Source organism: Lissotriton helveticus, chromosome 2_1 (genome assembly GCF_964261635.1).
Source record: "Lissotriton helveticus chromosome 2_1, aLisHel1.1, whole genome shotgun sequence".
In the NCBI taxonomy this organism is placed as follows: Eukaryota; Metazoa; Chordata; class Amphibia; order Caudata; family Salamandridae; genus Lissotriton; species Lissotriton helveticus.
The window spans coordinates 1,445,112,318-1,445,127,431 of NC_136059.1; the positions used below are offsets into that span (position 1 = coordinate 1,445,112,318).

Below are 15,114 nucleotides of genomic sequence, written 5' to 3' on the forward strand. Positions count from 1 at the left end.
AATTACAAGCTGATAACGTGACCAAATTAGAGGAAGAGCTTCTACAGGCATTAGACCAAGCAGAGCCCCTGCCTTACCAGGGACTGTCATTCCCTTACAAAAATATGTCCCTGGAGAAGACCCTGTTTCGTTTTTTTTAACTTCGAACGGGCTGCAAGGGCGAGTGGTTGGCCAGGGGATCGATGGCCTTTCTATCTGGCCCCCCTCCTGGCGGGTGAAGCCCAGGCAGCTTACCAGATAGCTAACCCTGATGGCACAGTGGCTTATGGGCAGGTTAAACAGTACATGTTTGATAGCCTTGGTATAGATGATGAAACCCATCACCTTCGCTTTAGGCAAGAGAGAGGAATGACTGGTGACACCTCAAAAACTCTTTTTTATAAAAATTAAAGATGCCGCGGATCGGTAACTGAATCTGTTGGAGTCCACGCATGAAGCCATCATGAAAAAGATTTATCTTGAACAATATTTAGAGGCACTCCCTTATGGGACCCAAAGGTGGCTACGCCAGCACACTGGCCTCACACTGGAACATGCAGTCGAGATGGCCACCTCTTATGTCAGAGCCCAGAGTAGGGTAACCCCAAAAGAACCTGAGGGAAACCAAAAACTGGTCCACACAGGAAGAACAGAAAAGAAACCATCCAAGTCATTCTCTGAACTACAAAAGCCATGCTCAGGACGTACTGATGCGGTTCCCTCTGCTGGCCCTCAATGTTTTGAGTGTGGGGAGTGGGCGACATTGCCAAGTTTTGTAGGAGGCGGAAAGAACGGACGGAAGAGGAACCCATGGATGACAGTTACTTACCCCACTCCATACTCTTTGCCCAAGAGACCGGCCCGGTATATTATGTGAGTCTGATCCTGAATAACCGCCCTATAAAAGCCCTCTGAGATTCGGCTTGCAAACATTCAGTTATAAGAGAAGAATTTGTACCCCCTGCTTCAATTATACCAGGGAGACAGGTGTGCATTAGATGCGTGCATGGTGATATAAAGGATTATCCCCTAGCAAAAATCAGCCTCCAGAACCAAAAAGGACTGGTCGTTGTTGTTGAAGTAGGGGTTCTACCTCAGATCCTTGAACCCCTCATCATCGGTATTGATAATCCCTGTTTTTTTTACTTGTTAAGTGGAAACTAAAACAAAGGCCTCAGGACACTCTTTTGACATCCGAACCTTGGGCCATAGATACCCATTTCAGAACTGCCCAAGCTAATGACAGCAGTCTCAGCAATGCTTGGCACAGTGCCAGGGATGCCCTTCTACAACCCCGTAGAGTGTACCCCTGTTTTATTGAGAAGAAAGGGTTGTTATATAGGGTAGGTAAGGAGGGGGATGACCCACAGTTATTAGTCCCTGCGGCTTTCAGAGACCAAATACTTTTCTTCGCCCATGCCCACCTTTTAGCCAGTCATTGTGGAGCAGAAAAAACGTCACAGTCCACACTACGTTTTTTGTAAATTTTACAGGAGTGTAACCCATAAACCAGTTCAGGACTGGGTAAATACGATGCATAAAGAAACAGTGTCCTGATTGGTAAGAATGTATGGACAATTAGTTGCGCATGCAAACAGCATTACTAGCAAGGGAACGAAGGAGAAACCACATTGATTCAACAAAGATAGTTAATCATATTTATATTATCACAAAAGTCATGGTCATAGAAAATACAGTTAAGGCAGCACTGTATAAAATACATTTAAGACAACCAAAAAACACTTGGTGCTTGTAAGTGAATATAGTGAAGGTGGCGGCGCAAGTGAAATGAGTGACCAGCAAGGACGGCGCACTGTGACAAAGTGCAAATTATTTACAGTGAGTGGCTCGAGGATAGGTGACAACATGGTATCACACTACAGAAAAATTTTGGATTCGTTGTTGAGCCACAGGAATGGAGTACGCCAGTTAATACGCTGTTAGGTCGACGGCGTTTCGATCTCAGTAAATTTGGATCGTCATCAGGACTAGGTTGTCTGAATCAGGGAGTGCTGCAATGAAAGGAAAGAGGGAAGTCAAGGGGAGGAGGAGGAGTGGGCAGGGGGGGGGTAAAAGGGGGAGGGGGTGGGGTGATAGTGCCACGGTATTAGGTGCCATGGTGCGGTTAAGTATACCTTGGTATTTTCGTATGTGGGGAGCTCATACATGGTTATGGCTGTCCCATCCTTCGGTAGGGGGGCTTGTGGATCACCCTAGTTCTCCGAGGTGGCCTGAAGGCACTGCAAGAGAAGAGGGGAAGAATGGTGTTGCCCGTAATGTTTGCCCAATTAGCGATGCATTAGCGTCAAATTGACCATGCTGCCGGTCAACTGTGGTTGAATTGAGCATACAGGACATACGGGGACATACCTGGTCTGTTCAATCCTTGGGGCGGCCATCCGTGATCAGCCGTGGTAAGGGCACTTCTATAAAAGGGAGAGCACAAGGTGACGATTACCAGAATCCCGTGCACACGGTGATAACACATCAGTCTGGATCATGTAAAGGGCGCGCCTGTGAGTGGCGCAATGGACAGACTGTCTGTCCGTTGCGCCACTCACAGGCGCGCCCTCTACATGATCCAGACTGATGTGTTATCACCGTGTACACGGGATTCTGGTAATCATCACCTTGTGCTCTCTCATTTATAGAAGTGCCCTTACCACGGCTGATCACGGACGGCCGCCCCAAGGATTGAACAGACCAGGTATGTCCCCGTATGTCCTGTATGCTCAATTCAACCACAGTTGACCGGCAGCATGGTCAATTTGACGCTAATGCATCGCTAATTGGGCAAACATTACGGGCAACACAATTCTTCCCCTCTTCTCTTGCAGTGCCTTCAGGCCACCTCGGAGAACTAGGGTGATCCACAAGCCCCCCTACCAAAGGATGGGACAGCCATAACCATGTATGAGCTCCCCACATACGAAAATACCAAGGTATACTTAACCGCACCATGGCACCTAATACCGTGGCACTACCACCCCACCCCCTCCCCCTTTCCGCCCCCCCCCTGCCCACTCCTCCTCCTCTCCTTGACTTCCCTCTTTCCTTTCGTTGCAGCACTCCCTGATTCAGACAACCTAGTCCTGATGACGATCCAAATTTACTGAGATCGAAACGCCGTCGACCTAACAGCGTATTAACTGGCGTACTCCATTCCTGTGGCTCAACAACGAATCCAAAAATGTTCTGTAGTGTGATACCACGTTGTCACCTATCCTAGAGCCACTCACTGTAAATAATTTGCACTTTGCCACAGTGCGCCGTCCTTGCTGGTCACTCATTTCACTTGCGCCGCCACCTTCACTATATTCACTTACAAGCACCAAGTGTTTTTTGGTTGTCTTAAATTTATTTTATACAGTGCTGCCTTAACTGTATTTTCTATGACCATGACTTTTGTGATAATATAAAGAGGATTAACTATCTTTGTTGAATCAATGTGGTTTCTCCTTCGTTCCCTTGCTAGTAATGCTGTTTGCATGCGCAACTAATTGTCCATACATTCTTACCAATCAGGACACTGTTTCTTTAGTCCATACTACGTGGCTTCTTTTGGCCAGGTGTTCATGCCCAGGTAAGAAAGTATTGTCAAGAATGCGTAATATGTCAGAGAAAGAACCCCTACATCCCACCAACAGCTCCCTTATGTCCTTTGCCTATCATCGCCAAACCATTTGACAGGGTAGGTATGGACCTTACAGGTCCCCTCCCTAAGTCCAGTAAAGGATATCAGTATGTGCTTGTGATTGTCGACTCCTCAACCAGGTACCTCGAGGCTTTACCTTTATATACTGCAAACACCACGACCCTAGCTCAGAGGCTTATAGAAGGATTTTCCCAAATGGGGTTTCCAAGAGATATAATAACCGACCAAGGAACCCCTTTGTTTCACGGTTGATGAAACAGGTCTGTAAACAATTTGGAATCAGACACATAAAAACATCTGTATATCATCCCCAAACCGATGGTCTGGTGGGAAGATATAATGGCAACCTCAAGCTAACCTTAAAAAAGCTCCTTAGAGGAGACGGGGAAGAACTGGGATCAGCTTCTTTCCTCTGCCTTGTTTGTACTACGGAGCCAGGTCCAGAGCAGCTTGGGCACCTCTCCATTCGAGCTACTATTCAGAAGGAAACCTAGAACTCTTCTTGAGATAACCAAAGAGAGTTGGGAAACGGACAGAGCACAAGAAGCCCATACTCTGCTCGAATACGCCAATCAGGTCAAAAGTCGACTTCATAAACTAAGATCTCTCACTAATGCTACTCTAGAGAAGGTACAGGAAAACAGAAACAGACATATGATAAAGGGAAAAAGCTAAGGAAACTGAAAGTTGGAGACTGTGCCTTGATATTGCTTCCTTCCTCTTCTCACAAACTACAGAAGGAATGGCAGGGTCCTTTTCCAGTAACCCGTAAAATCGGTAAAACTACATATGTGCTACAGCTTAGTTCAAACAAAACTCAAATGTATCACATAAACCTTTTAAAAAAATGGTTAGGACCCCCTGCCCCCAAAACAAATTGCATACAGTCTCCACAGTAGCTTCCACTGTTGAATCTACCATTCTCAACGAAGACTTGACCCCTGATCAAATTAGAGACATCCGTACCCTACTCGGCTCCTTTCAGGATGTGTTTTCTGACCAGCCTGGAAGGACCCATCTTCTATGCATTCCATTCCTACACAAGAAGGGATCACCATTAAACAGCGAGCCTACCGGGTCCCAGAGGCCAGACGGTTAGCCCTACGGAAAGAAGTAAAACAAATGCTGGAGTCCGGAATAATTATCCCCTCCGGCAGCAATTGGTGTTCGCCGATTGTACTCGTACCAAAACTTGATGGCAGCATTCGGTTTTGTATCGACTTTAGGGCAGTGAACCGTGTCTCCAAACAAGATGGCTATCCCCTACCCAGGGTGGGCGAGTTGATAGAACGCCTTGGGAGGCTCGGTATATCTCGACCATCGACCTCACCAAAGGCTATTGGCAGGTCCCTCTGGACCCACGAGATCAGGAGAAAACGGCCTTCTCTACTCCTAATGGTCTCTTTCCATTCACTGTCTTGCCATTTGGCCTACATGGGGCACCAGCCACTTTTCAGAGGCTACTTTCAGGACATACGGGGTATTCATCAGCTTATTTAGACGACATAGTGGTGTACAGCAAAACGTGGGAAGAGCACTTAGAACACCTAGCAGCCATATTTCAAGAGCTTCGTTCTGCAGGCCTACACATGAATGCGAAAAAGTCCCGATTTGCATTCCAAAAAGTCAAGAACTTGGGCTATTTACTTGGGGAGGGCATGATAGAACCACAAACCGAGAAGTTAAGGGCCATTCAAGAAACAGTGTTTCCTACCTCTAGGCAAGATCTGCAAGCCTTTTTGGGGTTAGTAGGTTACTATAGACGGTTCATTTCCTGAATTGCAGAGAAGGCGGCCCCTCTCACTGACCTCTTACAAAAATCTGTCACCTCTTCACGATTACTCTCCCCTATCCCCCAAGAACAGGTAGCATTCAACATCTTGAAAACAGCCCTGACTTCCTCTCCGGTGTTGCAGACCCCAGATTTCCAAAAACCTTTCATCTTTTAGACTGACGCCTCTGGGGTGGGCATTGGAGCAGTCCTCTCCCAACATGACAGCGAGGGACTAGAAAGACCAGTCCTTTATATAAGTCGCAAACTTTTTCCCCGTGAAAAAGCGTATCCTACTATTAAAAAGGAATGCCTGGCAGTAAAATGGGGAATAGAGAAACTGAGATATTATCTTGAGGGTAGGCCCTTTGTTCAGTACACGGACCATGCTTCCCTGACTTGGCTACACTGAAATATGGGATGTAACGACCGGGTGCTCAGGTGGTTTTTATCCCTACAACCTTTTCAATTCGAAGTACGTCATCGTAAGGGGGCTAAACAGTGCAATGCAGACTTCCTCTCCCGATTCCCTATTTCACCCGATCGGGAAAATCCTGGGGGAAGGATGTGTCGGGAGGAACTGGGCATACCGGACATAGAATCCCCTTCTGACGTCAATGTCCTAACCTTACAGGTGCGCGACGAGGCCTGTCCCTTTAACCCGATCGGAAGTCGAGAGGAGGCGGAGTAAGAATCCCTGACGTCACCCATCTGGAGCCTATCAGAAGGGAGGGAGAAGGAAGAAGTGGCACCGACAACAAGAGGAGACGCGGGAACAGTACTTGGCCGGGACGAGACTGGAGAATCCTGAGCGTACAGCGGCAACAGGGAACTCCAGGAAGGAGCCAGACCGAAGAACAGCGCTGTGCCCCAGCTGCCCAAGGAAAGCGTTGGCAAAGACCGACACCGCGCCAACGCCCGCCACCCCCAGGAAGAGGGTGGCTGGAACAGGTACGGGGATGCATCCTGGGGTTTGTAAAACCACAGGGAGGGAACGGGTAGACAGACGGGAGGTCACTGCTGCTCTTCTCTTGTGATTTCACTCTTGCATAGACGTAGTGTTCCCTCACAGCCTGTCTTCCCTTACTCACGTCGTCGTAGGCAAACCTGCCGCTTGACCTTTGGTTGTGTTTCTTCTTTTCTTTGAGAATCCTTCTGGAGAGTGCCACCAGTTAAAGCCTTACGAGGAGCCCTAAAGCCAAGAGTTCATCGCGGGAGGTGGCGTATTACCGGTGACGATAAGAGTTCACTCTCTTCAACTGGAGAATGCATCCCCATAATATCAAAGCACGAGTCTCCAGCGGTGCAGCTGTGTTTAGCATGTTATGTCTAGGTGCTAGGGACCGACCAGAACAGAATAACAAGGGCATGGTTTATTGACCTAGCACAACGTGTTCAGACTAAACTCCAGGAACTCAGCAGAGAACATGAAAGGCATAAACAGTCTTGCAAAAACAAAGTCATGTATTAACGTGCGCAAAACCAGTATCATGGCAGCAAAGCTCATGCTAACTTAGCAATGTCGACAATTACCCTAAGGACCATATAACAATGGCAAGTTATCTTTTTGTCTAGGCCTACCCTTACTGTGAGGACACAGGGATATATAAGTGATTTCTGGGATTGGCAACAGACCCCATTGGGGGTGTATGTAGATAGGTGGTCTGCATCATGAGTGTAAACTCAGTTTACACAAGGCTGCACGTCAAGCTGTGAGTATATTCGTTCCAGGAGAGGTCTCTCTGCTGGAATTCTCCTCTCTGGCTCCAAGGGGACGAGAAAGTTTATATGATAAAACTAATGTGTTAAAAAGCTGCAGCTGTGCTACTGTGTTATGTCTAAAATGTTAGAAGCTGTTGCTGAATCGAGCAAAGAAAACAGAACAAAATGTTCTTATGTATGCCAGGCAACTTTGTACAAAATGTGCAGACTGACTTTCAAGAAGAATCACTGAATAACAAACAATATGTACAGCGTATTCCTAAAATTATGTCAAGAAAACAAATGCATTACGTGTAGCTGTGCAGTGCAAAGACAGCCTAAAACATCTAATAAGCAAACCTAAGGGAGAACCAAAGTGGGTCCAGAAGAGACATCACCACACAATGAGGGGGAGAATCATCAACTGAAGATTACATTGTAAATTGTAAATTATTCACCTTGGCTAAGCATGCTGGTGTGCTTCACACATGCAGATATTGCATGGGTTACATGTATAATGCTTTGTGTGTGTTGGGGACATTAAAGGAAAGCATGAAAATATGTACTCCGGACTTTAAAGAAGTGCATGAAATGTGTACCCGAGATCAGTGGGAAAAGCATGAGAATGTGTCCCGGGCCCATATTTACTGTGTCGGGTTGCACCACTTTTTTGGTGCAGCCTTCATGCAAAATCCATTTTGAGCTTTACATAACCACAGAAATCCCAAATTGTGTGACTTTGTAAAAAAGAAAAAAAGAAAAAAAAGAAACTCAAGGCAGCGCACTTTGCTGCCTTGGGTTACCTTGTTTCAAATACACGTAACATGAGTGGAGCATGGGCTTTTACGGTGGTTCAAATCAGATCTTTGTACGCAAAACCATATTTACAAATATTTAAAAACATGTTTTTGTGCCAACATGGTATGCCTACCTGAGGCTGGCATAAAAAGGAGAAATATTTTTGATTCACCACATTATTTCCTCTTTGAATGTGTGCTGAATTATTCCTCAGGATGCAAAGGTGCCCGCATTGGCACTAGGCAGTTACTAGCATGTAGGTGCATGGAGAGAGCCTTGCTCCATATATTTGAAAGTTTGGCACTCTTCTGCTCTTTCCCTTTCATGCAACACAGTGGAGCACGTTTACTTGCTACTCTGCTTTGTGTGAAATGTAAGTAAATGTGCCCCCTAGATCTTAGGAAAGAGCATGTAAATATGGAGCGGTTGGTGCATGACCAATGCATTCCTCAGAAAGCAAACAACGTGGGAGGGAAGCAGGTGACAGCAACAGCACGGAACTTGGCCAAAGGGGACACAGGCTAAAGACACATGTAGGAGTGAGCAAAGAATGAACAGCAAGGAGTGAAACTGAAGAATGGAAAGGGAGAGGATGGAAGAAAGAAGGAGAACAAGCATGGGAAAGGGGTAAATAAGAACAACAGCATGGTGTATGGCCAGGAGGAAAGTGATCTAAAACACAGACACTCTAACTAAATGCTGCAAGCAGAAGAAAAAAAGTAGCCCAGGTCAGAAAGTGTGAGCAGCGAAAGGACATTCACAAAAAAGAGGCAGTACTTGGGCCATGGTCTAGGGCGCAGGGAGAAACGCACAAAGAGGAAGTGAAGCTGCCACATGCTGACCAAAGAGAAGCCAGGTAATAAGAGTGATGATGAAGCCAACAACTGCGAGCAATGGACGGGCTTCTCAGCCCCCTTTATGCTAACAAAATGTCTCGCAAGCGACAATACATGTGAGGTCTCAGGCGAGGTCTACAAAATGATCCCCATACCCTGTAAGAAAATTCACAGGGTGTCAGAATCATTTGTAGTTTGTTTTATAATAATCAACGCCCACTTTGGAAGTTTATTTTTTGTAAAACAAAACGTTTGCAGATCGGTTGCATGAAACATGATGGCCGCTCAGCAAAATATTAGTGCCTTCAGAGATGCTGAAGGCACAGCGATCTATGCCAGGCAGGTGGAGATCTCTAAATATGGGGGGTGGGGAGTGATAGTCTGTCAGGGAGGCAGATATAAGGGCTTCTGCAACCCTGGAAGACAACAGTCTGCTTGCCAAACTCTAAATGAGGGCAGATGTTTTTTTACAATGCACCTACTTTATGTGCCAGTCACCCATCTGGCAATGCATGCAGAATGTTGTTCGCCTACAGGGTCTGGACTGATCCTGCATTCAACTTGCCATGGGCAGTCAGCCCCTCTTGTAAATGGCATTTTGGTGGAAGTTTGCTACAGGAAACCATCCCACATAGTGCACCACCAATGGCATGCAGTGAGGGGGGTGGCTGGGCTGAATTCTGCATAAACAAGAGCACTGATCATTCAAAAAAAGCCTGGTCAGCAAACCCCATTGAAATGGTACAGAACTTTGCACATACATGATGGCAACCTGTGATAAATGGTAAAGCGTGTGGCCAAACCCTTGCATGGCTCTATATGGTAAACCAAAAATGATGGTCTTGTACGTCTGCATCACAGAGATGATCACAGACCATAGTAATGCTCCTGCTTTCAGACGGGAAACGGCCACTACAACGCGGCCGTTTCCACGGAAACATTAACCACGCATGCATTACAACGCATGCGTGGTTACCACGAAAGCCTTTACCACGCATACCTTTACTACGAGGTACGCAGTAAAGGCATGTGTGGTAAAGGCTAACATTAAAAAAGGGGGCTTGGGGGGGGTCTCCCCCCCCAAAAAAAGAAACTCACCTAAAGTCACTCGGCGTCGTTTAAGAGGAAACGGAAAGAAACTTCCGCTTCCTCTTAACGACGTACGACGTCACCACGAACAAAGAGAGGAAAAGGTTATGCGTTGAAATAGCATTCCGTTGTAACACATGCGTGGTAAAGGCATGCGTTGCAACGGAATTCGTTGTAATAACATACAACCCCAGATTGTGGCCAACTTCAATCTTAAGCCCGGTCCTGCCTCCTAACTGCCATTGGCAGCCAAATCCTACTGAGAATGACTTTTGCATACATTTAGTGGGGGTTGTCTACAGGGGCTGGCCACTAGGCAGGCACTGTACACAACCCACCAAGAGTAGCTGTGTTTTGGGTGATTTTACGTTTTTTAACAACTCATGTGGTAATGGGTAGCTAAAACCGGGTGAATTTTATACAAAGTTTTTCCATCTTCTCACTGTCTCTTTTGGTGTTTTGTTCTCCAAAGCATAATTGGATATTGCACTCCAGACAGCATAGCGCAAATACTTTTAGCGCAGAATGATTTGCTGCTTTTCTCAAAGAATAGTTCACACTGGCTTCTGCTGAGCTCCTGCTCACAAAGCTTGCAGGTGACCGCTCAGGAAGTCAGTTTTCTCACACCTGGGGTATGTTAAGAATTCTTAAACTAGGGAACCCCTGGTTCCTTTGTCAGGTTCTCCCATCTCCTTAGTGCAGACCAACTGCTACTCTTGCAATGAAGAAGGCTCAGAAGATGGTCCTGAAAGGTTTATCTAAGCATTGTTTGCAAGCGCTTGGAGTGGGGGAAACTAAAACAAACGGGCTGATGGATAAAATGCTAATTAATCTCAGCTACTAGTGGTCACTCAGAATCTTTCCAGTCTATCATTTTGAACACAGTTCGCCATGTGAGACAGTAGCTTATCCAATTCAAACTACCAGGGAAGGCACCCGACAGAAGGGACCACAAGCAACCTCGGTTTCAAACTATTTAGGCCTTGGCAGTAGAGTGTAGCTTGAGTCCTATGGGGCTAAGAGCACATTATCCACACCTGAGAAAACCTATAGCATTTTAGGCATCAAATAAAACAGCAAGATAATGGAAAGAACGATTGAATTAACCTAAGCCACTAATGGTTGCTCATGCCCACATTCCTATTTACCTTTTCATCTACCATTTTAGATAGAGGCTGGTATTTTGTAAATCAGCATTGTCCGCTCTGCACTGTCAAGTCCCTCCAGAGGGGTGAAAAGCAACACCACACCAGTTTCAGAATATTTGGTACTTGTGGGCATGGAATAGCTTGAGTCCAATGGTACACTGAGTATGGGACCCACACCTCAGCATACCGATCACACTTATGGCCTCAACTGAAACAAACAAGGTGAAGGAAGGATGGAATACATTAAATAATATCTGCCACTGGTGAGAGCTCGAGTCACATTCCAGTTCATCAGTTTTCTCCCACTATGCCCTGTAAACAGACATCTGCCTTATGCATATCAGCACTGACCCTACACCTCATATGAACAGTCCGTCTTGAAGTGCCTGGAGAGGCCCCCTTCAGAGGGACCACAAGCAACCCCAGACCAGTTTCAACTTTTTTGGCATCAGCAGGACAGGACCCACATGTGGACATTGCTGTCGCACAATGGTTCACTAAGTAATTATAGACTTACCACTTTGACACATAATTTGCAGATTCTAGCTCAAATGGATAAACATAATTCTGCTAGAAAATATGCCACTTAACTTGTCTTTTTGCCACATAATTTGGACGAAGTTGTTGCATAATTTGATCCTCCATGCTACATAGTTGCCCTGATAATGGTAAAGCTCTGAGAAATGCTTTGGAAGCTGCCATTAAAATGATGAAAAACATATTTCCTACAGAAGCCATGAAACATTTAGAATATTTCACGGTTCCCTTTGAAATGTGGGTTTTAATACACTGCGAATACATCTACGGTGCAGTGTTCAGAGGTCAGTTGCTCTCGAGCTAGGTTTGTTCTCTACAAATACCAACACATACATACATTCATCTCAACAAAATATCTCTGAAGAGCTCAGTGAAGTTACATTTGTACCTTGTAATATTTGCCTTTGACTCTAAATTTTCCTGCTTAGGTTTTGGAGGAATTGGAGGTCGCTTCCCCTCCTCAACACAAAGGCTGTTTACTGCTGCAGCTACTTTTTCTCTCTCAATGGCTTGAAGAGATAACCTCTTATAGTCTTGTATGGCACTTTTGGCAACAGAACGTCGATGTTGGTCAGCCGCCTTTGATTTTCGTACTACAATTTAAAAGGAAATAAAACAAAACATATATATTAGTTTGGTAGGTGCCTGTCTCATACTTAGTTAACATTTACATCCTAAAGAATAAGCATTGAATACAATAATATCTGTTTGTCTATAGGTCTTACTTCAAATTATTTTGCGCAATCACTGCAGTTTTAGAATCTTCTCTTTTATTTAAAAAAAATCCTAATATTATTCTTAAAATTAAGAGTGAACAAAGTTGTGAAATGTTGCCCTTGTAAGATCATAATCTTGAAACTTTGTTCTCGTCAGCTTTATATATTATGTTAACTGTACACTCTTTGCGGGAATTGTGCACTTCTAACAATTAAGTAAGTAAAAGACTGATAAAGCGTGCGAATGGCCATGGGCCACTAGGCATTAGTGTCAGACAACAAGCCCAGTAGGTAAACCTAATGCGAGGAAGAGCCAACTTTTTAGCTGTTTCCTTATTTGTAGTACATCCAACTGAGCTCCAAGTATAAAGGGTAAAGAATTCCACAGATTACATGTGGAGAAGGATAAACTTCTGCCACCGAAATGCAATTAAATAATTTAACATTTCACTCACTCACTCCTAATTAAAACATGCTGATAAAGGAGTATCATAGGAGGGTTGCTTACAGCACCATAAGGCATCAGGTTAGATGAAAGTGACTGGGCCTGTTAGAATGAGTTCACTTTGCCAATAACATTTGGGTTCAACATCATTTAGGTAAATAAAGTTCAAGAGATACCAAGAAGTCATGCAAATCTGTAGTTGAAAGGAACCAAGTTCAAGACATTTCAGCTTACGAGGAGAGAAATGCATTGCAAGAAAATCGGAAATATCAGCTTTAAAAACTGGGAAAGAAGCATGTGCTGTGTGGTTAAACGGAAAATAGTAGAGTAAGAATATTAGTGTGGGTGTTTGTGAGTGACACCCAGAAAGTCCAAGTTAAAATTAGAGAAATTAAGAAGGTGGATCCGTGGCAAAATTGAAAACAATTAAATGCACAGGTTCCCGTGCTTCTTTTAAAGGAAGCCACGGGGTGGGCCAAATCCAGTGCTTAAGTTGCCAAAAAATAAGTGTAGGTGCCCAACAATATTCAAGAGAATGTTGCCCACTTTCCCCACAAAAGTCATCCTCTTCCATCACTGGAACTGCCCACTACCATCACTTGCACCACCCACTTCTACCATTGGAGCTCCTCACTTCTTAAATGAATAATGGGGGATTTCCTACCACAAGATGTTCTAGTGGTGTCAAATAGTACCTTTTACAACTTGCTGAAAAGTCGCAAGCCCCAAGAGAGCACTTTGAAAGGACCTTTTTTTTTTAACATTCCAATACTTTTATAGACCTGTTTGAAAACCGATTAATTGGGGCATGAAAAGAGGTGATTTGTACTGAAAGAAAAGCAGTGATGTCTCCTTTAGAGGGCTATTAATCCTACTTGTTATGCACTGAAAGACTTTACTACTATACTTTCAAATGCCCAATTTTGTCCTGTTTGAAAAAACTTCTTCGGTTGATCTTTAAAAGATTCCTACAGAAGCGTGAACCTGAGTGGTGTGATCAATTCACACTGAGGCACAGGATCATTCAGGTTTATGTGATCAAACTGAGTCAGCCTTATAATTGGGCAGGGGATCCAGGCCAGACATTCTTAAGAAAACGAACCCCGTGATCATGAATTGCCTCACCGCTAGTGAACATTTTTCACCAACCTGACATTAAATCCTCCTCTGGTGGACTTCAGGTCTTTGATTGCAAGTTAACTGGACCACACTCTAGTTAAAGCAGGTAATTGTTGCATTTCAACACAGACCTGCCTTTCACATGCTTAACTGTGCACTTCTGTGCTTTTTTTATTCGATCAAACCTGCTGGGATAGCTCCATCAGATTTCGGAAGAATATACCCAGAAGAAGTCTGAATGCCTCATTAGACTATGGCACTCTTTACTCTGTCTGTTAAGGCGGCGAATAAAGACAGGCACCCGATCAGCAATGATCTCCGTAAATTCAGTCTTTACCACAAATTTAGCACTAATTTGAATCTGATAATTATGGGACTTTAGTAGAAAAAGAGCCAGACAGCACAGTGTTTTTTAATGGACATTGTGTCAGGGTGAAGTGATTGTGGTGGGTTCCTTTGTTCAGATGCAATCTTTCATAGATGAGGGAGCAGAGGGGCAATTCAAAAACTGTTTTATTTTATTATATATGATTTATGGATGTATTTGCCTCTGTACTGCTTCCAGTTAGGTCTTTACATTATTTTAGGGGCTTAGGGGGTCCAAGTCAAGACGGTGGCAGCTGCGATTTGTGGGTTTGAGATGATTTGTTTCTTTTGGGAGTAGCATAAGCTTCCTTGATCTCCTTGAACCTTGGAAGGGTGATAAGGAACTCTTCTATAGTTAGCTCAGTGAAAAGGGCGCAAGATGTAAGGTTCATGTGACTGGCATGCACCTGCTGAAATTTCGGCATTCATGGGCTACAATAAAAGGTGCGTGCTAATGCTTCTGGCATCTAACCTGGGGAGCAGAAATGCAATAGAAACCAATGCAGATTCGTTGTAACAGCTTAACGGCAGCAGGTTCTATGTTATGATACATTATGATTCATTTTGAGGGGGAGGAACAGTTCACTGACTTGAGGGTCAATAATGGATTCATTTATTCATTTCCTGAGTTTTGACAGTGCTAGGTAGTTGCTTTAGAGCCACTTCGGAGAAATGTGCTTAATAGTTGGATTGAGACAGAAAGCAAGTGGTGATGTGATGGAGTAGTTTGAAGACACTGCATTTATTATAGCTGACGAAGTTAAAAAAAATGGACTCTAGATTGATGAGTTAGAAAGTAATTAAGTGGAGAGAATGACTTTGGAAATTAGGTGTAGTTGGAAAAAAGGTTTGCAAATATATTTCCTCAGATAAGAAATCAGGCAGCAGGAAGCACAGAAGAAGGGTATCAGAGGAAGAGGGGATTTTAGGCCATCTAGTTAAAGGACGATATGT

The 15,114-nt window shown here is 44.5% G+C and overlaps 1 protein-coding gene across 5 annotated transcripts in view; it reads right to left on the reverse strand.

Annotated features, from left to right (window-relative positions):
- SH2D4A (SH2 domain containing 4A) overlaps positions 1–15,114 on the reverse strand; it is a 764,817-nt gene that overhangs the window by 185,739 nt on the left and 563,964 nt on the right. For all 5 annotated transcript variants that reach the window (XM_078676366.1, XM_078676363.1, XM_078676364.1 and 2 more), the window contains one exon: positions 11,903–12,107. In XM_078676366.1, the coding sequence (XP_078532492.1) occupies positions 11,903–12,107 (205 nt within the window). The remainder of the gene's footprint in view (positions 1–11,902; positions 12,108–15,114) is intronic.